At 38.5% G+C, this 25,691-nt stretch overlaps 8 protein-coding genes across 10 annotated transcripts; 6 read left to right on the forward strand and 2 right to left on the reverse strand.

Annotated features, from left to right (window-relative positions):
- The first annotated feature begins 6,035 nt into the window (after nucleotides 1–6,035).
- Nucleotides 6,036–7,412, forward strand: LOC120775688 (mitochondrial amidoxime-reducing component 1-like). Of its 2 annotated transcripts, none has more exons than XM_040105987.1 (3): nucleotides 6,036–6,178; nucleotides 6,236–7,157; nucleotides 7,243–7,412. In XM_040105987.1, the coding sequence occupies exons 1-3, from the start codon at nucleotides 6,172–6,174 to the stop codon at nucleotides 7,349–7,351; spliced, it is 1,038 nt and encodes a 345-aa protein (XP_039961921.1). In that variant the 5' UTR covers nucleotides 6,036–6,171; the 3' UTR covers nucleotides 7,352–7,412. The 2 variants fall into 2 exon arrangements, with proteins under 2 accessions (XP_039961921.1, XP_039961922.1); XM_040105988.1 differs by having other exon boundaries at nucleotides 6,118–6,178; nucleotides 6,239–7,157.
- Nucleotides 7,413–9,167: 1,755 nt separating this feature from the next.
- On the forward strand, nucleotides 9,168–10,682 carry LOC120775424 (mitochondrial amidoxime-reducing component 1-like). Its single transcript, XM_040105606.1, has 4 exons — nucleotides 9,168–9,419; nucleotides 9,479–10,080; nucleotides 10,139–10,425; nucleotides 10,484–10,682. Exons 1-4 carry the CDS (start codon nucleotides 9,413–9,415, stop codon nucleotides 10,590–10,592), a joined length of 1,005 nt encoding a protein of 334 aa, XP_039961540.1. The 5' UTR covers nucleotides 9,168–9,412; the 3' UTR covers nucleotides 10,593–10,682.
- LOC120775425 (mitochondrial amidoxime reducing component 2-like) lies at nucleotides 10,577–11,995 on the reverse strand. Its single transcript, XM_040105608.1, has 3 exons — nucleotides 11,332–11,995; nucleotides 10,970–11,268; nucleotides 10,577–10,907 (listed from the first exon to the last, which is right to left on the reverse strand). The coding sequence occupies exons 1-3, from the start codon at nucleotides 11,893–11,895 to the stop codon at nucleotides 10,805–10,807; spliced, it is 966 nt and encodes a 321-aa protein (XP_039961542.1). The 5' UTR covers nucleotides 11,896–11,995; the 3' UTR covers nucleotides 10,577–10,804.
- A 1,509-nt stretch (nucleotides 11,996–13,504) lies between these two features.
- Nucleotides 13,505–15,175, forward strand: LOC120775929 (mitochondrial amidoxime-reducing component 1-like). The gene is made up of 4 exons (XM_040106335.1): nucleotides 13,505–13,677; nucleotides 13,748–14,367; nucleotides 14,557–14,843; nucleotides 14,919–15,175. Exons 1-4 carry the CDS (start codon nucleotides 13,671–13,673, stop codon nucleotides 15,028–15,030), a joined length of 1,026 nt encoding a protein of 341 aa, XP_039962269.1. The 5' UTR covers nucleotides 13,505–13,670; the 3' UTR covers nucleotides 15,031–15,175.
- A 313-nt stretch (nucleotides 15,176–15,488) lies between these two features.
- On the reverse strand, nucleotides 15,489–17,202 carry LOC120775930 (vesicle-associated membrane protein 7). Of its 2 annotated transcripts, XM_040106337.1 has the most exons (6): nucleotides 17,093–17,199; nucleotides 16,904–17,014; nucleotides 16,309–16,630; nucleotides 16,022–16,250; nucleotides 15,816–15,883; nucleotides 15,489–15,753 (listed from the first exon to the last, which is right to left on the reverse strand). In XM_040106337.1, exons 3-6 carry the CDS (start codon nucleotides 16,510–16,512, stop codon nucleotides 15,592–15,594), a joined length of 663 nt encoding a protein of 220 aa, XP_039962271.1. In that variant the 5' UTR covers nucleotides 16,513–16,630; nucleotides 16,904–17,014; nucleotides 17,093–17,199; the 3' UTR covers nucleotides 15,489–15,591. The 2 variants fall into 2 exon arrangements, with proteins under 2 accessions (XP_039962271.1, XP_039962270.1); XM_040106336.1 differs by lacking the exon at nucleotides 16,904–17,014 and having other exon boundaries at nucleotides 17,093–17,202.
- A 300-nt stretch (nucleotides 17,203–17,502) lies between these two features.
- Nucleotides 17,503–20,110, forward strand: LOC120775927 (probable tyrosyl-DNA phosphodiesterase). The gene is made up of 7 exons (XM_040106333.1): nucleotides 17,503–17,671; nucleotides 17,736–17,959; nucleotides 18,013–18,286; nucleotides 18,360–18,462; nucleotides 18,552–18,941; nucleotides 19,005–19,596; nucleotides 19,657–20,110. Exons 1-7 carry the CDS (start codon nucleotides 17,584–17,586, stop codon nucleotides 19,783–19,785), a joined length of 1,800 nt encoding a protein of 599 aa, XP_039962267.1. The 5' UTR covers nucleotides 17,503–17,583; the 3' UTR covers nucleotides 19,786–20,110.
- LOC120775928 (luciferin sulfotransferase) lies at nucleotides 20,074–21,822 on the forward strand. Its single transcript, XM_040106334.1, has 6 exons — nucleotides 20,074–20,124; nucleotides 20,237–20,349; nucleotides 20,408–20,642; nucleotides 20,720–20,924; nucleotides 20,999–21,125; nucleotides 21,191–21,822. The coding sequence occupies exons 2-6, from the start codon at nucleotides 20,250–20,252 to the stop codon at nucleotides 21,571–21,573; spliced, it is 1,050 nt and encodes a 349-aa protein (XP_039962268.1). The 5' UTR covers nucleotides 20,074–20,124; nucleotides 20,237–20,249; the 3' UTR covers nucleotides 21,574–21,822.
- Nucleotides 21,823–22,270: 448 nt separating this feature from the next.
- Nucleotides 22,271–25,341, forward strand: LOC120775926 (protein piwi). The gene has a single exon (XM_040106331.1). It carries the CDS (start codon nucleotides 22,377–22,379, stop codon nucleotides 25,014–25,016), a length of 2,640 nt encoding a protein of 879 aa, XP_039962265.1. The 5' UTR covers nucleotides 22,271–22,376; the 3' UTR covers nucleotides 25,017–25,341.
- Nucleotides 25,342–25,691: the final 350 nt, after the last annotated feature.

The following is a 25,691-nucleotide window of genomic DNA, read 5'->3' on the forward strand; positions in this document are numbered from 1 at the left end:
AAAATATCGTCACCTAAAATTCAAAATGTCGTAACATCACTTTTCATAAGTTGGGAAGCGAAGGAAAAACGATGTAATAGAAACCAGTCATACTAAAACTAAATTTGAGTTTCGGTTATAAAGTGGTTATTTATTGGTTATATAGTGGCTATATATAGGTTATATATTGGTTATACCCGAGAGCGGAAGCTGAAAACTTTATGCTACATATATGTAATATGACGTAGTGAATCGTAAGCAATAAAAAATTCAATTCCAATTTTTTTGATGATAAGTTGTTTTGCATTTTAGGTCACGATGCGGAAATTAATTTTTTAAGTTAGGTGGCAGACAATTCTTACACAAAATAACAGATTTTATTTTTGGTAAACTTTCTAAAAATATTTAAAATGATGTTTTCAGCAAAAATGTGAAATTTTCTGATTAACAACAATCACTATGACTCCACTTTCTCCTTTCAAAATCTCTCCGCTTCACTATATTTCAAGATTTCTATAATTGTCGTCACAATCACTTAGTAAAAAGCATATTTTAAGGCTTTTCAAACACAGCTCTAAATTGGCTATATTCGTTGAGGTAAAAGGATTAAAAATTTACGAGAAAATACTTTGACCAAAGTTTATTAGAGTTTTCAAAAGGCAAGTTCAGGCTATTAAACAGTTAAATACTCCACATTTATTATTACTTAACAAGTTTTTTCTATAAAAAACTGTATTTTCAAAAATGTTTGTGTTCCCATAAAAAGTTCAGTTCAAAATTTAGCTTTGACATCAAATAATGGCACTGGGACTTAGTGTGTACACAAAGAGCTAACGAAGCGCCACCCCTCTCTCGACCGCAAAAAACATTGCGAGTAATCAGTCTGATGATTGAATTTTGACTGCGTCAACATTCTAAGAACGTTTTTAATTAAACCTAACCGCCTCACCGCTCCACCGCCTTTACAACACTGCAGCCTTTGTGCTGCCTGCACCTCATGCCTGCAAATATGCGAAATGCAACTGACAAAATTACAACCGTCAATGCAGCCGCACTTGGCGCGGGGTTGAGCAATGAAAATTACTCATACGACATGACGGTCCGAAAACGAGCGCTGCCGGCAGCAGTTTGTCCATTGCACTTGTCACTTTGCAATGGTGGCCAAGCCGGCTGACGTGCTGACGTGCAACAAAAGAGCAAATATGCCAGTGGCAACTACGACAACAACAACAAGAACAACAACAGCGACAACAATGTTGGCTAAAACATCAACTAAAACTACATTGTCAACTCTAACACGAACATAATCGACAATGTCATCAACAGCAGCCATCCATGTTGCCGCTGATAGAATACTGTTATCGGTGACATCAATACGTGCAAACCATGATGACTATTCACCAACATATACTCGGCAGCACACAGATGTGTGTAGGTGCCGGCTTGTCTTCGTCTGATCGCCAACAACCAACAGCCAACAGGCAGGCAGCAGCCAGTTGCTCATCAACTCTGTGCCGTTATGTACACTTATCCGGCCGGGCCGTCGCATTTCCGTTTCGCATTGCAACCGCAATCGATGCATTGCTGCCATCAGCATATTTTTCACATACTTATGCTTGTTGTTTTTGTTGCTCTTTGGCTCACGCAAGTAAATTTTAATGTCGCTTTAATATGAAACGGAAATAGCATGAAATTGCTTCGCTGCCACATCGCAGGCGGCCAAGGGCCTGTGGCAAAAGGGAAACACGGCGAGTAAACGACTGATGAATATACAAATAGAAAAGCACGCAAACATGTGGGCGGGGCAGCATGTGCGTGCATGCGTGTGTATGTGTGTGCAAAATATTTGTAGGTACACAATGTCCGCTTGATTACGTGACCAGCAGCGCTGCGCCCACACATCGAAATAACCAACTGTCAGCCAACACACTTCAACACAGACACAAACACCCGCACCCACATGCGCCGGACACACACTGTCGCCTCTCAGCAGTTGCAGTTGCAGTTTCAGTTAATTCTCTGGCTCCTTTCAGCATCGCCCTGCCCTATCCGCCAGCGTCGTGCTGCATTGTGCGGCCATATCCGGCGCAGCGTTGCTCATCAATTCATTTCACGGAAATGCAGCAGACGAGCGTCGATGCAGCTCTCTGTTTGTTGTCATTTTGCTTGCACAAGCTTTTGTCTGCGCGCGCGTGTGTGTGTGTGTGCGTCGAAGTTTGCCGGCCGGAAGCGTAAGTTTATTGTTTGCATCCCACATATTTTCATATTTGCTGTCCAGTGTTTGCGTTTTTCACTCGCCCCTTTCTATTTTCATTAAAATACGGCAACTCTGCACTTTTTTTGGTTTTTTCTTCGCTGTAAATTCCATTTTTGTAATACAAATTTCCTTTTCAACGAAATTCGAAGTATTCGGCCATTTTTTGTGGCATTAAATGCATCATTTAACGAAAGTTTTTGAGCTACCTCCTCCGCGCGGGCAACCAAGCAGACAGTCAATTTTTTGCGCGTCTGCTTTCTTTTTCAAATGTCTGCAGCGTCAATTCCTGCTGGTAAGTGAGCGCGTTTGTTTAGGCCCCGCTATAAGTTTCGCCATATCCGCAGCGCTGGCAATATTTCCGCTGTTTAATGCTCTTCTTTGAAGTTTTCTTTTTCAATCGATGTGTTTCTCCCAATAAATCTTCATTTAAACAATTCCGTCAAATTTGTTTTATTATTATATCCATTTTATTGGCCATCCATATCCGTATATATGTATAAATAAGTCTCGCCAAATTTAGCTTAGTTCAATGAATTTATCAAGAGTTTTTATTTGAGCGCGAGTCAAGCGAAGAGAAAAGTAAGGCAGTCTATATTCTTGGACAACCAAAGATTATATTATATTAATATGTGCTTTTAACAATACAGTGCATATAACGTTTTCTATAAACTACTCTTCCAACCCGAGAGTTGAAGAGGGAAGAGAGACGCGTTTGCGTCCAAAAAATGAGAAAGACCAAAATGTGTGAGTATGAAAACCGTCAAGGGTGACGTTCGAAAATTCTACGAAAAGATTCGGCGACTAACAGAAGGTTTCATGACCGGAGCATACTCTCATAGAACCGCCTCAGGTGAGCATACTAAAATTATGGAGGGAACACGTCTCCAGCCTGCTGAATGGCAGTGCAAGCATTACACTAAGAGATGTCGATCCCGATTCCCCAATCAATGACGATGGAGCAGACATTCCACTGCCCGACCATGGGAAAATTCGAATAACAATTACTCCTGTAAAGAACAACAAAGCCGCGGGGTCGATGTATTGCCGGCCGAGCTATTCAAACATGCGCGCATCAGCTTCTTTGTAGAACATGGTCGGATGAGAGTATGCCCAACGATTGGAATTTAAGTGTGCCCAATGCACAAAAAGGGAGACCCCACAATCTGCGCTAACTATCGTAGGATAAGCCTCCTCAACATCGCATATAAGGTTCTATCGAACGTACTGTGTGAAAGAAATGGGGGCTTTGTCAACATACTAATTGAGCCTTATCAGTGTGGCTTTAGGCTTGAAAATCAACAACTGACCAGATATTGACTATGCGTCAAGTTTTCGAAAAGACCGTGAAAAACGAATCGACACACACCACCTCTTCGTCGATTTTAAGGCTATCTTTAGGAGCTACCTTGATGCCGCTTTGTCTGAATTTGGTATCCCCTCAAAACTAATACAGCTATGTAAACTGACGTTTGGCAATTCTAAAAGCTCCGTCAGGGTCGGGAAGGACCTCTTCGAGCTGTGCAATTTGGCTCTTACGTCTCTGTTAACAGTCAGTCGTTCGTCTATCTTGGAACCAGCATTAACACCAACAACGACGCCAGCTTCGAAATGCAACGCAGAATAACTCTTGCCAACAGGTGCTACTTTGGACTGAGTAGGCAATTGAGAAGTAAAGTTCTCTCTCGACGTTCAAAGACCAAATTCTATAAGTCACTCACTATTCCCGTGCTGCTATATGGTGCAGAGACAAGGACAATGACGTTACGAGTTTTCGAGAGAAAGGTTCTGCGAAAGATTTATTGTCCTTTGCACTTTGGCAACGGCAAATAACACATTTGTACGAGCGCTGGCTACGTCATGTCGTCCGTATGGATGAAAACACTCTAGCTCTGGAAGTATTCGACCCAGTACCCGCCGAGGAAGCAGATGATGAAGAAGACCTCCACTCCGTTGGAGAGATCAGGTGGAGAAGGACCTGGTTGCACTTGGTATCTCGAATTGCCACCAAATCGCTAAAAGAAAAAACGATTGTCGCACTGTTGTTAACTTGGCTATAATCGCGTAAGCGGTGTCTACGCCATTAAGGAAGAAGAAGACTCTTTCAAACTACCCAAAATATACTAGTAAGTTAGAGGTACAATTCCGAGATTCATTAATGTCGGCATTTACTTCAAAATATTTTAGTAAATAATGAGAAAGAAAACAAAATTTTATGAATTATTGCGGGCAAGGGAACACTCAGGGTTTCTTACACATCAGAACGCCGGAAAAATATTTTCGTTTGCTCCATTGCCTGTCCAAGCTTTTCCGTCCTATTTGTAAAATATATCTTAAGGTATAAATTATCCGCCTAGTTAAGGGTTTTAAAATCTTAAACCTACTCGAAAAAACCAATGGACGATGAATTTCACTCGCAGCTTTTCTTTTATTTAAATAACTATGGTCGGATATTATATGAGACCGCTATTCGAAGAAAATCTGCCCATCTTATTACAAATTGGTGATTACTAATGTAACATACTACACCACGGTGCCTTGTGATCTCTCTCACCAAAATTATGCTTAGCACAATGTGGCTTCTACGAAGTACAATAGAGGAAAAGATTATTTGACTACAGCTTCGATTACTGTAAGCAAGGTTTTCATCAAGAAGTCTTAATGGCTTATAATTTTATAAAGATCAAGAAAAAGTTGCTGATACCGTGGGCTACAGGGTTTCTATAACTCTAATAAACGAGTACAGATTCAGTAAGAAGTGGCATTATGTCAACTTTTTGACACCGTATTGGGTAGAGATACCCATTTTGCATCAAAATATACATACAAGTATAACCTTAATAGGTAAAAATAACTGGCCACATCTTTCTCCAAAATTTTTCTTCTCTGACAGGCTGCCTGTCTGCAAACTGGTCCCTCAGTGTTTTAGGTATCGATCTGAAAATTTTTGCTCCTTTTCTTTCCAAGAAGCTGTTCATTTGTCGGAACCGCCGATATCGTACATAGCTGTCCTACAAAGTGAACTTGTGGAATCAATTTCTTGTATGGAAATCCTTTTTTTGACGAGATATCTTCACGAAATTTGGTTACTGCTTAAGGCAATAATACAATCTCCATACAAACGATTCTAATTAGATAACTATAACATATAGCTATCATACAAACAGAACGATCGGAATAAAGCATTTTCATTTGACGAGAACTACGGTTCCCCCCAAAAGTTAAAAGTTATACATTATTTCCATCATAAGTGACATCCGCGAAAAAAAAGACTTTAGGTTGCAAGTACAAAATTATATACATACCTCTACCAAAATTTTACTCTGGATTCGCGCCTGATCTAAATCAGAAAATTAAATCTCAGAAAGAATAGTCTTTAAAAATTAAACTTTCGCACAATATCTTATTAATAACATTTTTATATATTGAGCTATTTATGGTTTATTATTTAGCGAGAGAAACATGCAAGTGAATTTATCTAACACATTAGATTTACTACAAATGTTATCAACCTGTCAACAAGATGTTCGAAACTACCAAATTCGTATATACTCGTATAGCGTATTTACTTAGAATGAAAAACGACCAATGGCGATAAGACCACCGACTTCTCGAATTCGCCCGTCTTCGCTACGCACACTAACAACCCATTTAGAAGTCTGATACTGGCCACAGCCAAAACAATAACGAAGATATATATGTATATGTAGATTTCCGATTACGCCGTGTCCACAATGTTATAAATGGCGTTTCCCCGAAATTTTACGCATACCGGCTTCAGTTGCTCAATGCTTCAGACATTGTCAAAGTAACACAATAAGATTATTTTTTATCACAAACATTGTTGTTATTATTGTTTGTTTATCAAAGAGTTGAAATAGTTTTAGCTAAAAACAGAGAAAGTGTTGGAATAAAATTTCGGTCAGCATAAATAAACAATGACAAGTGAGTGCGATAAAAATCATATAAAACTAAGTCCATTACTTGTTATACTTTCGTAAGAAGACCAACTGCTCTTCCTGTGTACCATAACCACAACCACCGCCATAATCCACAGCGTCAATGCGGCCTTCTTCGTGATATTCGCAGCGGCCGCCTACTGGATCTACAGCACTTGGCGCCGGCACAGTCCGCCTAGCAAATGGCGACGTATAGGCGTGGTGGATCGAATGAACATCTATCCGCTGAAATCCGCAGGCCCACTCGAATTGAAACCCGAAGATGAAGTGACCTGTGATCTGTTGGGTCTGCGCTTCAATGCCGCACACGATCGTTCATTAATGCTGGTCGGTGATCAAAATCAAATGATCTCCGGTCGCCAATATCCCAAATTGGTTTTAGTGCATCCCAAAATGTTATCGCCAACGCGTGTAGTGTTCACCGCACCCGATATGGAAAACCTTGAGTTGGACTACTCGCACTTGTTGGAGCAGTCACAGGGTCGCGGTGTGTACACTTCGATTTTTGGCGCCAAAATCAAAGCTTTACTCTGCGGTGAGCGCTACGACAAGTGGTTCTCGCATTTCCTACTCGGACAAGAAAGTGGCATGCGTTTGGCGTATTATCCGTACCGCAAGCCGGTGCGTGCCATCAATATGCGCATGATACGTCAACCGCTGGTGACTTGCGATGACACGGGCACCTTTAACAACGCCACCAGTTATATGCTCATCAATTTGGCCTCGGTGAAAGACCTAAACACACGCATACCACATCCGGCGCATCCGTTGCAATTCCGCGGTAGCTTTCAGTTGAGAATGGACGAAGAAGTGGCGTACGCAGAGGATAATTGGAAGTGGGTGAGAATTGGTGAAAATACTATCTTTCGCGTGCTCGCACCGTGTACTCGCTGTATTTTTCCCACCACAAATATTTTCACCGGCGAGCGTGACCAAGACGGCGAACCGCTGAAAACGCTAAACAAGTGAGTACTCTGTTTGCGCTCTTCAGATTAGATTCGTTGTGTTACAATATAGTTTTGTGTGAACATTGCCAATTTCTTCTTACAGATACCGACTGTGGCCTCATCAAACTGGTCCGTCTTTGGGCATACAAATGGGCTTACGCCAGACTGGTATAGTGAAAGCAGGTGATGTCATCTATATAGAAGACATGTAGGCGGAGTATGCGCGGGATTTTATTGTATTAAAATTGTTGTCTGAGATCTTTCAGCAAAAAATTTATCAACAGCATAAGTTTGTGCCACTTATGGTGAAGAACTGATTAATTTTAATCAAAAAAGCTAAAGTGATTGCTTATCAAATCTTTGGAACAAATAAGTTCTTTTATAGTTAGTTACTAAAATTGCTTAAATAAAATTAAAAACATGCATAAAATGAAGTGACTAAGAATTATTAGGTCTAAACCCGAGGATAACTTCCCCCACACCAGTGAAACAATTATTTGCTTCGAGACCGTTATGAAACTAACAGAATGCAGTAAAATTGGTTTTCTTGTGTCTACCGGCCTTTCTACACAATATGATGATCCAAAGCCACACAAGCTACTTAAAGCTCTACAAGATGTTTCTTATCCCACAAATGAAGTAATACAGGTTTAAAGCAAAACCAGACCGACTCTTATGAGGTCCCTTTTTCTCGTTCCCACGATAGTCGGGCCTGCGGAACCGGAACGGACCAAGGACTATCAACTCGGCAAAACTCTGCCGGTACAACAGCAACAGGTCCCTTTTTCGTGTCGGAAATAAATTCGGATGTTCGGAATGGCCTACCGGTCAAAACGGAAATGAAACACAGATTTTGCATTAACATTAATTCGACTCCTACGCCTTTGCTATACATTTTAAGAGCTTGACTCACAATTTATACAAAATCGCTAATTAAAGCGTGCTCGAACTGATAACAAATAAAAACAAAAACAACCTTAACTTCGGCTGCAGCGAAGCTAATATACCCTTAACAGGTGCATTTCTTTTAGTAACTATATGTCCAGTTTGTATGAAAGTTATGTGCTATAGTAATCCGATCTGAACAATTTTTTCGGAAATTATGTTATTATCTTAAGCAGTAATCCATGTCAAATTTCGTGAAGATACCACGTCAAATGCGAAAGTTTTCCATACAAGCCCTTGATTCCGATCGTTCGGTTTGTATGGCAGCTATATGCTATAGTGAGCCGATCTGAACAATTTCTTCCCATATTACATTATTTCTATCAACAATAACTCTTACCAAATTTCGTGAAGATATATCCTCAAATGAGGAAGTTTCCCATGCAAGCATTTGATTCCGATCATTCAGTTTGTATGGCAGCTATGTGCTATAGTTAACCGATCTGAACAATTTCTTCAGAGATTACTTTGTTGCTTTGGAAAATAATCTATACCAAATTTCGTGAACATATCTTGTCAAATGAGGAAGTTTCCCATGCAAGCATTTGATTCCGATCGTTCAGTTTGTATGACAGCTATATGCTATAGTGGTCCGATATCGGTAGTTCCAACAAATGAGCAGCTTCTTGAAGAGAAAATGACGTTTACAAAATTTCAAAACGATATCTTAAAAACTGAGAGACTAGTTCGTATATATACAGGCAGACGGACATGGCTAAATCGACTCAGATCAACATACTTATCATTTATATATGTATGTATATATATACTTTATAGGGTCTCCGACGCTTCTTTCTGGGTGTTACAAACTTTGTGACAAACTTAATATACCCTGTTCAGGGTAAAAATATTGAATGATCACTAATATAAATAAACATACATATATTTATTTGAAGTGCCTCTTCGCACAAGATAGTCTCAATGAGACGCTAGCAATATGTTTCTAGTTTCTCTCTACTCATTCTCTTATTTCTTTTATTGCTGATCAGACCGGTATTTGCTGCGCTTTATTGTCTAACAGTATTTATTGCAGAAAATTAGTTTCTCTCTATAAACACAATGTAGTGGGAGAGGTTGTGAGCCACCATACAAACAATCGCAGTCGCACTTTGCTACGCACCTCACATATTCTATAACTTATCCGCTTCCACTGCTCTCGTGAAAACTGCTCTTTGCTTAATTCAGTTTTTCCATTAAGTCAAAACTCGATAGACGACAGTTTGTAAGTGGCCGCGATCACGGTAGTGTATCTTACTTATCTTACATTTTAAATACGGAACGAGTAAATCTTATCAAACCGCAATATAAACAACAAGCTACTAATCGCGATGTCAAGTAAGTGCACCTCTGTTTCACACCTTTAGAGCGCAATTTATACCAACAATCACACACAGGCACATCAAGCGCGACTAGCAAACTTGCCATCGGTATTGGGGTCACGCTTGCCACTGGGCTGACTTGCTGGTACTACCTGCAGTGGAAGAAACGCAATACAGTGCCCGAGAAATGGCGTCGCGTTGGCACTTTGGAACAAATCAACATATTTCCCATAAAATCATGCGCACCACTCAAATTGGAGGACAGTACGGCGATCGATTGTGATGTATTGGGCTTGAAATATCTGGGCTGCCGCGATCGTACGCTAATGGTCATCAATGACTCGAATGAAATGATCACCGCACGCGTTTATCCACGCATGGTATTGATTGCCACAAAGTTGTTGGCGCCACACCGCCTGATATTAAGCGCACCTGGCATGGAGACAATCGAGTTGGATTTGAGCGCTTTAAAAGCCGATGGTGAGCAACTGAAAACAATGGTGTGGAGCACACCGGTGCAGGTGCGTTCGGTCGGTGAGAAATATGACAAGTGGCTGTCCAAATATCTGCTCGATAAGGAGAGTGGCATGCGTCTGGTGCACTATCCGCTTGAGAAGCCTGTGAAGGCCATCAACTCGCGCATGGTGCGTCAGCCATTAATTTTGAAAGACGATCGTGTAAGTAGCAATTAAAGTATTGTTTTTGCAATTAAATTTATCCGATTGTATATAAAAGGGCACCTTCAACGATGCTACCAGCTATATGCTGATGAATTTGGCATCGATTAAGGAGCTTAATACTCGCATACCGCGGCCAGTGGATCCGTTGCAGTTCCGTGGTAGTTTCCAACTGAAAATGGACACTGACAAGCCTTACGCCGAGGATCATTGGCAATGGGTGAAGATCGGCGATGAGGTCATCTTTCGTGTGGTAGCACCGTGCACCCGCTGTATCTTCCCGAATATAAACGTGAATACGGCAATACGTGATCCCGATGGCGAACCGTTGAATACGCTCAAGAAGTGAGTTTGGCGTGTATTCTGGGTCGAATTTTAATGCTCATGGTTTTTGTATTTCCAGGTATCGCTTGTTCAAAGGTTACGCAACCCCAGCCATTGGCATACACTTGGGGTTGCGCTCTGCCGGAAGTGTCAAGAAGAACGCAGTAGTATATGTAGAGGATAAGTGAGGTATTTTACTTAAGACAATGTAATATTTGGAAAGACTTTTTACTGAGAGTAAATATATGTATATACAATGTGTTTCTATATACTTTTTATATAGTATAAACTTCAAATTACTTAAAAAGAGTGAATTAGCCGACTTGTTGCGAAATTATAAAGCAAAGAGCTTTCTTGAAAGCTTTTACTACTCTCCATTACAAAAGCACACTTTTTACGCTTAATTGACGTAGATTTGTTCCCCAATCTTCAGGGCTCCACATTTATAAACATCAAAATAAACACCCATAGACGGCTCTTTGGGACTTTGACGCAGTCGATATCTGCAAAAGACCATAAAAATCTCATATGGTTAAGCTCCAAATTTCTGGAAACAGTTACTTACTTCTTTAGCATTCTTAGTGGCTCAAAATCTGGGTTTCTCGTATAATTCTCCACATTCACATTTACCAAAATACAACGCAAGCAGTCCGAGTTGTAGCGCATAACTACCGAGCTTTCAATACCTGCACCGATCCTTAACCAAAGCCAGTTATCTTCGTTGTACGGTGGTATATTCGCATTGCTATCGACTACCATATTGGCGCGGAACTGTTGACAGTCCACTGGTTTCGTTTTTCCGCTCAGTCGTTCATTCAGATCATACACAGAACGTTCGTGCATTACCATAACCGGAGCAATATCCTAAAAGTATTTGGAAAAGGTAAAGATATATAGTACTTCGATTTGTTAACTATTCCAACTCACCAGCTTCTCTCCCGGATACGGTTTTAATTTCACGTATAGCCGCAAACCATGCTCACGCTGAAGCACAGCGCGTGAGAGCCATTCATGATGTTCGGCCCGACATTCTACCAAACGCTTGACATTGCCGTTTTTTCGTTTTTCCAAAACTTCATATGGTTGCCTCAGTAACTCATTCAGGTCCACAATTATAGATGGCATATTCGGCGCTTCCAAACGCAATACCTTTTCACTCACAATATTGGGATGTACACTGAACATGAGTGGATAGGAGCCAGCAAATACCACTGCGCCACACTCATCGTACGCCACCAAGCAACGCTCCCAAAGGCCGCTGGACTGCACACCCAACTCCGAGCATTCCACTTGCTCCAGTCTTATGGGCGCACCCCCTTTGATGGGGTAAAAATTTATTATTTTAAGTGTACCCAAATGTTGCCATTCGTCAGCGCTGGGTAGTTGCCGACGTCTGCTGTTTCCCTTGCGGTATGCCAACCAAATTGTAATGCCACCCACAGCAGCACCAATGCTAAGGCCAGCCCAAGCGATAACTTCGAGCGACCGCATTTCTACTACTACTATGTATATGTGTAAATGAGTTCGATTTCTGATCGTTTTTTATGGCTTAATCAATCGGTCAGCACGAATCACGCTGTCACTGCTTGTACGCCACTCGTACTGAGTGCAAATAAAGAAAGCATTAAGTATAAATAATAAACAATCGCCCTATCTTTAAATGTATTGATAAGCGTCTCTCTTCGCTTAACCCTTCAGAGGTAAGTTTGGGTTCATAGTAACTGAACTTCCTAAGTCGGGTAAAGATGGCAAGTGAAAAAAAAAAGTTCGAAAGTGAAGCATTGATCCATTACTTGATATGCGACTCTCTGCGCTTAACCCTTCAGAGGTAAGTTTAGGTTAGCGGTACTTCATCCATAGTAACTTAAGTTCCCAAATCGAAAAAAGGTGGCAAATGAAAAAAAAGTTCGACAGTGAATTTGTGACCCATTACTACTGATTGTATTGCCCATTCTTATAACTTATAAAAATAAATTGACACTTTACATAATTTTCAATTATGAAATTTAAAAAATTCATGTTTTTAATGGACTAGAAAATAGCTATTGTAATGTCATGATTATTTCAGTTATTATGGTACCCTAATAATAATGGACTCAACAGGCTTCTTAAAGATGCCAAAAAACACGTTACCCCATAAGGGTTAAGAAGTATTGTATACATTTTTGAAGACGAACTTTGCACCTTACAGTGAAATAACATTTCCATTCGGGGAGGGTAAAAAGGGTAACACTCTTAAATCCAGCCATGTTCTGAGGTTTATTTCTACGTCGGATGTAGTACCTTTTTATGGTTATGGGGACTCTGATATCTATAGGACTATATCGATTCTTTGTATACTCTGTTTTGCTTCAGGTTGAGTGGGCAGTAGCACCTCGTAAATAAGAGAGTACTACCAGCAAAAGGAATTAAAAAATAAGTTACTGCCGAATTTAAGCGAATTGATTCTGCATTCTCAACAGCGACAACCAAAGCGATAGATCCGTCTTCTCCACAAACGGATCTATGTAACCGGAAAGCCCTATCAAGCATTGTTAACAATAGTCCTTAAAATTCCCATTCCATTCCCACAACAGTCGGCTCTAAGCAACTGGAACGGACCCGGATTTTAATGCGGCCAAGGTCACTATTTTTCGAAATCACTTTCTCTGCCGCTACAACAACAACATTCCTTCCAATTATTTGGGAAATCTTTTCTTCTCCTACAACAAACAAATAATTTTGAGGAATAAGGAATACCCTATACTATTTTTCTTCAAACACGCTATCGAGGTGTTCCATTTCCGGTTGATATTCAAGGTTAATATTCCGGTTGATAAGAAAGCTGATAAATAATGTAATAATATTTTCTTCTGATGGTATTTCACTAGCCACAATCGTATTTTAGAGAGCAAGTATTATTAAAAGGGGCGTTGATACACCCACAACCCCTTGCCGACTCGCTTTTGTTTGCGCTTTTACTTTGTGAGAAGACAAAACATTGGATTGCAAACACATACGTACATACAAACATACATTTTAGCAGCGCAGTGAGAACACTATTCCATCTGTCTTCAGCGTATAGGCAAAAGCTTTGAAAGCTGCGCATTGCATACGGGATTCTCAGTTGCTCTTCAGAAATATTCGAATAAAGTCTAACAAGTCCATTCTACACTTAACGGCTTCAATTAAACATTGTAAAAGTTTCCAGCAAATTATAAACAAGTGCACTTCAGCTTCAATTACAGATACTAGTATCACAAAAGTGCCCACAAAAACTGCGCACAATGTCCAGTAATAAAAAATAAGATTTATTTCAGCCAAATTTACACGCATTGCTTCATTTTACATTTTCTTGACACAGATCCCGCCACTGGCGTCTCCTCTAAGCTGCTGTTGAGCATCGGCATAGGGGTTGGGGTGACCGCAGTGTCAGGTGCCTCCTATCTGTATTACAAATATTGGAAAGAGAATGCCATACCGGAGCAATGGCAACGTGTGGGTACATTAGAAATGCTCGAGTTCTTCCCAATCAAGTCTTGTGCGCCGCTTAAATTCCCAGAGGGCACTGAACTGGAGTGCGAAGTACTCGGTCTACGCTATGAAGGTTGTCGCGATCGTGCTTTGATGCTGGTCGACAAAGATGACGTAATGATAACGGCACGTGGCTATCCCAAGATGGTGCTGATAAACTCCAGACTGGTCACACCGACAAAACTCGAAATCAATGCACCAGGCATGGAGACTTTAGAGTTGGATTTCAAGAAGCTAATTGAAGAAGCACCGGGCAGAGACATACATACAGCTGTGTTTGGTGCCAAACTGGATGCGATGCTGTGTGGCGAAAAGTATGACAAGTGGTTTTCACAATTTATACTTGGTCAGGAGAGTGGTCTGAAACTTGTGTATCACCCATATCAGGAGCCTCTGAAGCCAATCGACAAGGATTTGGCCAAAGAGCCGCACATCAAAAAATCGGACACGGTAGGCAAACCTTTTCAGCTATCCGCTCAATGCATACATTTGTATATTTACATTATTTTGGCAAACAAGAATTTTTACGACATAAACTGTAAATTATCTTATCACTTAATGAGAGTACAGCCGCTGTTGTTAATTTCTTATCAGACATTGTAAATTATATTGATAGAAGACAGAGTTTAACATTTTCAGGGTGCCTTCGCTGATGCTACCAGTTACATGATGATGAATTTGTCTTCTGTTGATGATCTCAATAAACGCCTACCGCGCCCCATAAAACCAATTCAGTTCCGTGGCGGTTTTTATTTAAAAATGGATAAGAACGAGCCATACGCCGAGGATTCTTACGACTGGGTTAAAGTCGGCAGTGAGGCGGTGTTTCGCAAAGTGGCGCCGTGCCGTCGCTGCATTTTGCCCAATATCAATCCGGAGACCGGTGAGCGCGACCCTGAGAATAATCCTTTGAAAACGCTAAAAACGTGAGTAGCATTTGTAGCACGTTCCCTATTCACGAAACAAAAATATTTGTATGCCGTTGCAACAACTGATTTTAGGTATCGCTGCTTTGAGAATAATCCGAGTCCCGTGTTGGGCATACATTTGGGGCTACGTAAGGCAGGGAAAATAAAACGTGGTGATGTAATTTACGTTGGCGTACAAAAATGAGATATTTATCTTGCATATTGTCTTTTACACACATATTTAATATATATCTTATAACTCGTTAAACAGTTTAATTTGGCTTTATGATTTCTTTTGCTTTTACAACGAATGTAAATACATATTTAATAAAATATCGAATTCCAGCGATTATTTTCGTACTTTATATTTAAATTTATATCTCTGCTTTATTTAATGTTATATTATAACGCTTTTTTAGCACATACATACTTTTTTACATGTGTATGTACAAAAAATATATATTGTATATATTCTCTTATTTCGTGTGCACTTTAAATCAGTAAATGTGATTATTTTCTTATGCTGAACTTAGCCAATGACCCATCTACAATGCTTTGCGCCTTGGCTCATACAACGTATAACAATAAGAATTATTGTTCGGAATATTAAATACATATTCGCATGCATATACATAAATAATGATGGTAAAAAAAAAAATAATATAAAGTAAAACAAAGATTTTAGTTTAATATAAATATGTGATATTCAAAATGTAAATACGTATGGTATTTAGAATAAATTTGCATGGAAAACGTTTGCAGTATTTCAGTTTGCAACACAACTCTGCCATGCCAGTCCACCGCAGAACATACTTATAATCACATAGATTACAAATATTATTATTAACACCACCACTACATAGATGCGAACCTTTTTCCAGAACATTTGTCGTGCCAAATTACGTGATGCCTTACGGAATGCAACAGACTGAAAAATACCATAAAGAATGATAAAGAAGCTTCTTCAAATTCAGTAATATTGTTACTCACATTATTACTAAGATTTTCCGTTTTATTCACAAGCAATTCCAATCTTTCGCCTCGATCACGAAGACTATCTATAAGTAGAAAACGTGTAACATATTAGACATTTTACTTTAAGTAAGTCTATTTTACAGATATTATGGCTAATAATTTCTATCTCTAAAACAAAGTTTTATTTACGCTATGATAAATTATTGTGTACTTTAACATACCTATATTTTTCACCATTATATCTTTTAATTCGTCAATTTGGCCATGGACTCGCGAAATCATGTCCACCTCCCGCGACTGACTGAAATGTGTCATTTGTTCCGCCAGTACCTTCGAAAACTCGGTATTCATTGCATAGGCAATAGCTGTCGCCACTTGCAGTCCATAAGTATGTATAAACTTCTGTTTAATGTCAGCCAGAAATAAAAAGGCTCGTGTACGATCAAATTCCTACAAAAGAGATTAGGCTTTTATTACACATTTATTTAAGCAAATGCGTTGTACTTACGTTGTCTGTGATGCACATATAGATTATGCGATTTTCACATATATAATGTATTAAATATTCGCCATGCGAATATGTCAATTTGTGATTCTCCATTGCGATTTTAGAGATTATCTGTTCGGTGACCTCGGCAAAGTTTCCCACACACTCCGCATATTTAGCCAGCACGGTGCTGCCCCGAGATATTACGCTGTATAGAATAGGCATTTTGTTTGATTGTTAACACTTCTAAAGTAACAAAGTTTCCAACTTCAACCCAAGACTGTGTCTTCTTACGACTGTTCCACGTTTTCTGTAGTTTTTGAAGATTTGTGATATGTTGCAGCTATTTTCGAAGAATAATCAATTTTTTAGTATTTATTTTTTTTTTGTTTTGATTCTTATAATTTGCTGGGATAAGAAGAGAAAACAGAAACAATAATACAGTGACGCATCATAATAAAATGCAACAACTGACGGGTTTCCCCCTACAACTTCTATTTACTTGAGTGTCGCAGGTAATATAGTAAGATACATACATATGTGGCAGCCACAAAGAAGCCTTGCATAAAATATATATTTACATACTTTTTGCAAATACATTTAGGCTAGATAATACCTGCTATTTTTTGTTAGAAGCCATTATAAGATTATGTTTTTGATTTTGAAAATCTGCCGAAAAGTAGTTCCATAATTAGCTTGGATGTTTGCACAAAGAACATCTACATTACTGCCTCATAATTAATTTTTAAGAAAGTATAAGCAATTATAAAACTCTCGCCTATTTAACGCAATTCATTTTACTCACATCTCAAATTTCACAATTGTAGCTGCAACCAAAGGTCAGCAATTCACATTATCTTAACTTCGTTGAAAATATAAAATGCAACTGCACTTATTCTCTGTCAAAATATAATTGCGTTGTTGTTAAAATATGAAAAGCGATATAGCAAGTTACAGAGTGATACATAGTATTAAGAAATATAATCGGTAAGGCGAATTCAAAACTGCTGTTTGCAAAAGTGAAATCTAAAATTGCTATGGATAAGTTATCTTAAAATAAAATTGTAATTAATTTGTTTAGATAAGTATGCAGTTATCGTTTATTTGCACACCAATTATCCATATAAGGAATTTACAATCGCTGCGGATATACTTTCTCTAGTGATAGTTTCTTTTTTTCAAATGTTGGCATCTCTATTACTCCTTGAACTGTTTGTTGTTTCTTGTAGACTTTTCGCATTAAGTATTTGCAAATTTCAAAACGATTTTGTTACCTGATTAAAATTGGAATTCTCAATGACTACAAAGCTAAAAAAATGTCCATATGGCGAGCAGTGTTACAGGAAAAATCCCATACATTTTGGGGAATTTTCACATCCTCATTGTATGTAGTATTTCTTACAAAATAAAACATGTATATATGTAAATTATAATTCCAAACATTGCAGTGGACGAGATATATGCAAAAGGATTAGACCCAGAAACCAAGAAGTATGTAATTCCTGATGAACTCTTTATGACAGCGGAATTAATAGAAACTCAGTTGAAATTACTCGAAAAACTGTTTCCAAAAGCAGGTCCTAGCAGTACAGCAAGTAGCAAAACTACATCAAAAACTAAGGATGGTGATATAAACAGCAGTGGTCACCGATTAGATGGTGGTACTACAAAAGTAAGACATATTTTCATACATTTATATCGGTATAATCATACAGCTCCTTTTAGCAAGAACCTATTAAACGAAGTAAGTCGCCCGAGGCCGGCAGTTCTAAAAGTAACGCCGCACCCACTGTCAACGTAAACTCCTCTTCTATGGATAATTCCAAACTATCTAAAAAAGTCAAAATAACAAGAAACGTCAAGGATTACATACCAGTTGTTCTGGAAAAAGGTCATGCCGCCGAAAAGCTAGAGCGCGCTGCACCTTATAATTTTTTCTTTACTGCTATTACGGATTCAAAACTCACTCATCATGAGCCATTAACAATAACTTTACTAGGTTGTATTCAAAGTGTTTTAGCATCATTCTCAATCTATATATATAATTATATTTTTTCGTATATTCAATATAGAAATCCTTGATGAGAGTCTTGGTGAAATTGAATCATCCGTGCAAATTAATTTTATGGTGGATATTGGCTGGTTACTGGGACACTATTATTTCGCTGGTATAATGTAAATAAATCATTTTTTTTACTAATTAAGAAAAAAGTGTTTAGTTGATAGTTTTGATAATTAGCACTATATGACCAAATATTTTACAGGGGCACTCCGTTACTTGTTCTTTATGGCGATGAAACACCGGAGTTAGCAAATATTTCTAAAACACATCCGGAAGTCACGGCAGTTAAAGTTAACATGCCTACAGCATTCGCTACATCTCACGCCAAAGTAATGCTTCTAGGCTATACGGATGGAAGTATGCGTGTGGTAATTTCGACGGCAAATTTATATGAAGACGATTGGCACAATCGCACGCAAGGCCTTTGGATAAGTCCGAAACTACCTCCATTACCTGCCGATGTGGACACCACAGCCGGAGAAAGCCCCACAAACTTCCGACAGGACTTTATGTTGTATTTGGTAGAATATAAAATATCAAAATTGCAGCCTTGGATAGCACGAATACGCAAAACGGATTTCAGTTCGATAAAGTGAGTCGATAGCAAAAAAATAATGCTTTTGTTCTTGTAATTATTTTACTTTTTTCTGTTAAGTGTTTTTTTCATCGGTTCCGCGCCTGGTGGTTTTCGCGAGGGTCCGCGTGGTTACCCTTGGGGACATCCACGTGTCGCAGAATTGCTTAAAAAGCATTGTACTACTGTCGATGCGAGAACGCCCGTAATATGTCAAAGCTCTAGCATTGGTTCTCTTGGTCCAAACATACAATCATGGGTACAACATGACTTTCTTAACAGTCTGCGAAAACATTCCGGAGCACAAGGGCTTACACATTTCCCACCTTTCAAAATGATATACCCTAGCTTCGCCAACGTTAACAGCAGTCATGATGGGTTGCTTGGTGGTGGATGTTTACCATATGGCGCAAATACTAACGATAAACAGTCTTGGCTACGTGGGCATCTATTCCAATGGAGTTCGAAACAACGTTTCCGTTCGCAAGCTATGCCGCACATTAAATCTTATACACGCATGAAATTGGAGGACCAGTCAATCTACTGGTTTATGTTAACCTCGGCAAATTTATCGAAAGCAGCATGGGGAGCCTTCAACAAAAATGTTAACATAGCATCGTCTTTAAGAATTTTGAACTTTGAAGCTGGCGTGCTCTTCTTACCGAGATTCGTGGTATGTATCTAAGATTTAGTAATTATGTATGTCGTAGACTCATTAAGTCTTTTTTTTCAGACTGGAGAGGAGACGTTTCCATTAGGACATGTGCGTGATGGTATACCGCCATTCCCGCTACCTTATGACGTGCCCTTAACACCGTATGCACCGGACGATAAACCATTTTTGATGGACTATTTGCGTTAGTGATGTATGCAACTGTTAATTGTTATTCGAATATGAAATCGTTATACTTACCACACACCTACCCATGATTTACAATAACTTCTTTAATTATACACATACACATACATAATTTTACAATTACTATATACTTCGCAGTTAGTTAATTACTGCTCCGTGTAAAAATAATAAATTTGTCTAAATTTCTTCACACATTACTTAAGTTTAATATCGCTCTTATTTTGTAACTGAAAAAAAAACCGGTTGTTACACTAAGTTCCCGCATTTATATGCATAGATAACAACAATAATAAAATGAGCTGCAATTAAGCAAAGCCCATTAAGCAATGAAAATTGTTTATTGTAAGTTTTTTTCTATTTTTAATATATTTTAAATATGCACTTTCAGCAAACTTTCTCTACAATCGTCTCAAACTAAAGTACCTTCAAGCAAATTATTTTAAATAAATTTTAGTTTACCGCCAGCGATGAATCGGTTAACACAATCGAAAAAGATGTACACTTTTCCGTATAAGATCGTAGACGTTAATCCCGAAATAAATACTGAGCTGCTACAGTATTTCAAGGGTACTCTACGTGTTTGTTGTTAAATTCTGGATTTTAAGTGACATTTGTGTTTTATTAGGTGAACGCACAGGATTTGTGCAAGTGGGTCCTGAAAAATATTTCTTTCCTCACAAATACAAGCTGGAAGCGGAAAATTTTTATAATTTTTGTGCACGTCCGGATGATATTTGGTTGGCAACAGTTCCACGATCTGGAACCACGTGGACTCAGGAGTTAGTTTGGCTACTGGAACATAATTTAGATTTTGATGCAGCCAAACAGGAGCATCTCTCAGAACGCTTTCCATTTTTTGAGTAATTATTTAACCCCGTTATACACACGCATGGTTCTAACTTACATATGTATATTACTTGTACTTTTATTTGCTTAGGTTTTCATTGTTCGTTCATCCTGAAGTCAAAGCTGAGTTGGCAGCTGAAAATTCTGGGGATAATAAAAAACTAGAATTCATTGAACACTTTTCCAGATCGGGGTACAAAACTCTAGACGAGTGGCCATGTAATAAGAGACGTTTTATAAAAACACATTTTCCCTTTTCTTTGCTGCCTCCAAGTGTTATGCAGAATAAGTGCAAGGTATTCAAGATTGAAACAATCAAACAGTTTTCGTATAAGTATACTATATTTAATTATATAACAATTATACTCAGGTAATATATGTATTGCGTAATCCCAAAGATGTAGCAGTTTCCTATTATCATTTGAATCGGTTGTTCCGCACTCAAGGCTACAATGGTGATTTCCGCCGATATTGGGATTACTTCTCAAGGGGATTAAGTAAGATTTTTAGCTTGGTTAAAATTCTTCTATTTCATGTACTTATAGGACATTTTAATTTTTAGACCCCTGGCTGCCATACTACAGTCACATAAGTGAAGCGCTTGAGCATCGCCATCTTTCAAATATACTCATCCTTAACTATGAAGATATGGTTTCCGATTTGAGGGGTGTCATATTGAAACTAGCCGCATTTTTAAATCGCAAAATCAGTACGGAGGGTTTGAAAAACTTAATACAACATTTGGATATTAAAAATTTTCGTGAGAATTCATCAGTAAATGGAAGTGAAATGGCGGATGTTGGAGTTTTGCTAAAGGGTGAAGCAGGCTTCGTTAGAAAAGGTGGTAATGGAAAGCGAGAAGAGCTCATGAATGGAACTGATCTAAAGAACTGTGTAGACCAGTGGATTCACGAAAATATGACAAAAATTAATATTCATAAGTAAACACATAATTTTTTTTATAAATTTGGCTAAAATAAGGCGAGTAAGAAACGGTTAAGTTCGGGTACAACCGAATATTTCTTAATTTTGCAAATTGCAAGGACTAAAGCCGGGGTATTATCTTCAGTTACAAACGGCTTCTTAGTTATATGGGTTCTAGGGCACCCAATTTTTTTAAGCACAAACATGTACCGTTATTATTAAAACGTTCTCTCAATTTTAACGGGTTTTCCAATAGGGATGAAATGATTTCTAAATGTCGTTTCAGCCGTTTTTAATTTGTTATGATCTGTTTTTGTCATTGTTTTCTGTAATGTTTACAATTTCGTCATTGAATTTATATCAAAATAATTGTTCACCAATTGCAACTTTTCGTGGGCTTTCGCCATTTTTTGGTCGGTATAATCGTCCACATGTCCACATGTGCTCACTATTCGTCGAATACCACTTCTAACCGAAACTATTGCCGAGAACGTGTACCATAATCATATTTGCATAATTTTTTGCATATAAATGTAACAAAAAAAAATATGTTCAAACACCACTGGTAAAAATTCTCCTCTATGATATACGGTCTCTCCTGATATAAATAATTCTCCAGTTTTGTATTTTAAAGATTATTATAAGCTTGGTAACTCTGTTTTTCTACTCGTTAGTTTTTTAGCTTGCGGACCGCAAGATGGAACTACTGTCCACATACGATACACAAAATCCATATAAAATTGTGTTAACAAAAGTTTGGCTTCGCGTCAGTTCAGTTTAATAATTTATAAAAATAACACGTTTTGAGTGTAATTAAAAAAAATATGTCTGAGGATCAAAGCCGTGGTCGTCGACGTCCATCGCGAGAACAACAGGGCTCCGGGTCCCGTTCACCTCAAGAAACTTTACCTAGCAGCGCTGGAGGAGGCGATTCTCGAAGGCGCAGAGAACGCGAACCATCGGATGAGCCGCGACCGTCCAAAGTATATAAAAAAGAACCAATTTCACCAGATAGAAGTTCGAAGTCATCTCGGAATGAAAATTCACGTAAGGAACAGCATGAACAGCCATCAACTTCGGCTGGCTCAAGAAGTGGTGGAGGAGACGGTACGGATGCCGGTGATAACGCGTCAAAACGTGAGCGTTATGAAATTGTCCATACACGTCCTTCTGATATCCAAACAAAAATGGGTAGTGGAGGTGCACCAGTTACATTACAAACTAACTACTATCGTTTGTTAACCAAACCAACATGGCGCATATTTCAATATCACGTTGATTTTTCACCGCATATTGAATTACGGCGTGTTCGAGGTGGAATGCTTTCAGAACATCGTGCAACTTTAGGAGGATATTTGTATGATGGTACAAAGTTATTTACATCTTGTAAATTAGCAGAAGAAAAAACTGTAATTCGAGCAAAATCCAAGTTTGGAGACAACTATACTATTGTTATAAAGTATGTTGGTGTCATTTCAATGACAGAGTGGCAATCTTTGCAGATTTTGAATTTAATTTTGCGTCGTTCCATGGAAGGTCTCAAATTGCAGTTAGTCGGTAGAAATTTTTATGATGCGCTAGCAAAAATTGATTTGCGAGAGTACCGTTTGCAACTCTGGCCAGGCTATCAAACATCAATTCGCCAACATGAGAGAGACATATTACTTTGCGCGGAAATCGCTCATAAAGTTATGCGAACTGAAACTGTTTATGACATTTTAAAGAGGTGTACAGAAACCGCTAGGGATTTCGAGGAAGATTTTCGTCGTAATGTGTTGGGGCTTACAGTTCTCACTGATTATAATAATAAAACTTATCGGATTAATGATGTTGATTTCAGCAAAAATCCAACAAAAACATTTAAGTGTAAGGAGAAGGAAGTGTCATTCATTGACTATTATTACCAAAAATATCATATTCGTATCCGCGATCAAAAACAACCGCTACTCATTTCAAAAGCAAAAGATAGAGCAATGAGAGGAGGAAGCAGTGATATAATAATATTGATTCCCGAACTGTGCAGACCTACTGGTCTAACGGACACCATGCGCAGCAATTTTCAACTTATGAGAGCTATGGCGGATCATACGCGTATGAATCCTGATCGTCGTATAGATCGTTTGCGAATATTTAATCAAAGACTCCAACAGACCGAAGCTAGTGTTCAAGTACTAAACGATTGGAATATGGCCCTAGATCGTCATTTGGTTGAACTTAACGGACGTGTTTTGGAACCGCAACGTATTGTATTTAGCGAACACAGGAAGGAGTCAGCCGGAGTTCAAGCCGATTGGACACGTTATTTTCGAGAAAACGGTTTGTTTACAACTCCATCTCGAGGACTAGAACGTTGGTCTGTTATAGCTACGAACCGAAATTCCAGAGAATTGAGGAATTTCGTTGAATCTTTAATACGAGCGGCAAGTGGTATGCAGATGAGAATCAGTAGGCCACGAGAAGTTATGTTATATGACGACAGGAATCATTCTTATATTCAAGCAATGGAGGACTGTAGTCGTCAAGATCCACAACTCATCCTTTGTTTGGTACCAAATAATAACGCTGAGCGTTATTCCTCAATAAAAAAGAAAGGATGCTTGGAGCGTGCCATCCCTACTCAAGTAATAACCCAAAAATCGGCTGGTAATCAGCGTGGTCTAATGAGCATAGCCACAAAGGTCGCTATACAAATTAATTGTAAGTTGGGCTATACCCCATGGATGATAGACCTACCACTATCTGGTTTAATGACAATTGGCTATGATGTGGCTAAAAGTACACGAGATCGTTCAAAAGCTTTCGGAGCCTTGGTAGCATCAATGGATATGAAAACAAATGCTACTTTTTACAGCACGGTTGCAGAATGCAGTTCACACGATGTTTTGGCAAACAGCCTCTGGGCAATGATGACTAAAGCATTGCGGCAATACCGCAGAGAACATGAAAATAAATTACCAACCCGCATTCTATTCTATAGAGATGGCGTGGGCGAAGGTTCACTACGACAAGTGTATGAGCATGAAGTTAAAGATGTTGTGGAGAAACTCGACCAAGAGTATAAGCGTTGTGGGTCAGAGAAACCTCCAATGTTTGCCTATGTTGTGGTATCAAAATCAATTAACACACGATTTTTTATGAATCGTGGTCAGAATCCCACCCCAGGTACTATAGTCGACGATGTAGTAACATTACCGGAACGGTATGATTTCTTCCTTGTATCGCAGTCAGTACGCCAAGGTACAGTGTCTCCTACAAGCTATAATATTGTTTACAGCAATATACGACTTACACCAGATCAAATGCAACTTTTGACATATAAGATGACACATCTGTATTACAATTGGTCAGGAACCACACGTGTTCCAGCTGTATGCCAATATGCCAAGAAACTTGCAACTTTAGTGGCTACTAGCCTTTATCAGCCTCCTCAGAATGCACTTGAGAAAAAACTATACTATTTGTAAGAGATTTGTAACTGACGAATAAGTTCCATTTTTATTTTTTTCTTCCTTTAAATATTAGCAGGAGTTTTTTGGACCATTTAAAGAATCCCATGAAGAGATTTTTTTTTTTTTTCTTTTGACTATATACAAAGGTAATTCCATGTAGAGTGTAAATGAAAATGTCGCAATATGTGTATAAAAACGACGCATTAAAGGATATGAATCCAAATGAATTAACGAAGTATGCATATACTAATATTGAATTGATTTTATACAAACTAAATACATTCTAATAATTTTTTGTTACCTTTAAATGTAAATGAAATAAAAATACCATTTGCTATAATAAAGTGTTTTATTTAAAAGCTAGCTGTATAGAAAAAACATGTTGAAGTTGCTATAAAAAAGCAAATACAATTTGTTATGGACATCGGGTTTGTATTTTACCACATTAAAATTGGTAAGTTTAGTGAGCCATTTTTGCAAGCATTCCATTTTTTAAATTTAGTTAATCACTTTATTTTAGTTTCCTATCCTGGAGTTATCATGTCAGAGAACGTGTAATATAGACAGAGAACGTTTATAATAAAAAAAGTTCACGGCGCGAAGAACGTAAAAATATTTTTGGCTCAGTCGAGATGGAGGAGTTCCACCACTGCCAGCTCGGCAGCAGAATTTTAACATTTTCGCTTGAAC

Source organism: Bactrocera tryoni, chromosome 4 (assembly GCF_016617805.1).
Source record: "Bactrocera tryoni isolate S06 chromosome 4, CSIRO_BtryS06_freeze2, whole genome shotgun sequence".
Lineage (NCBI taxonomy): Eukaryota > Metazoa > Arthropoda > Insecta > Diptera > Tephritidae > Bactrocera > Bactrocera tryoni.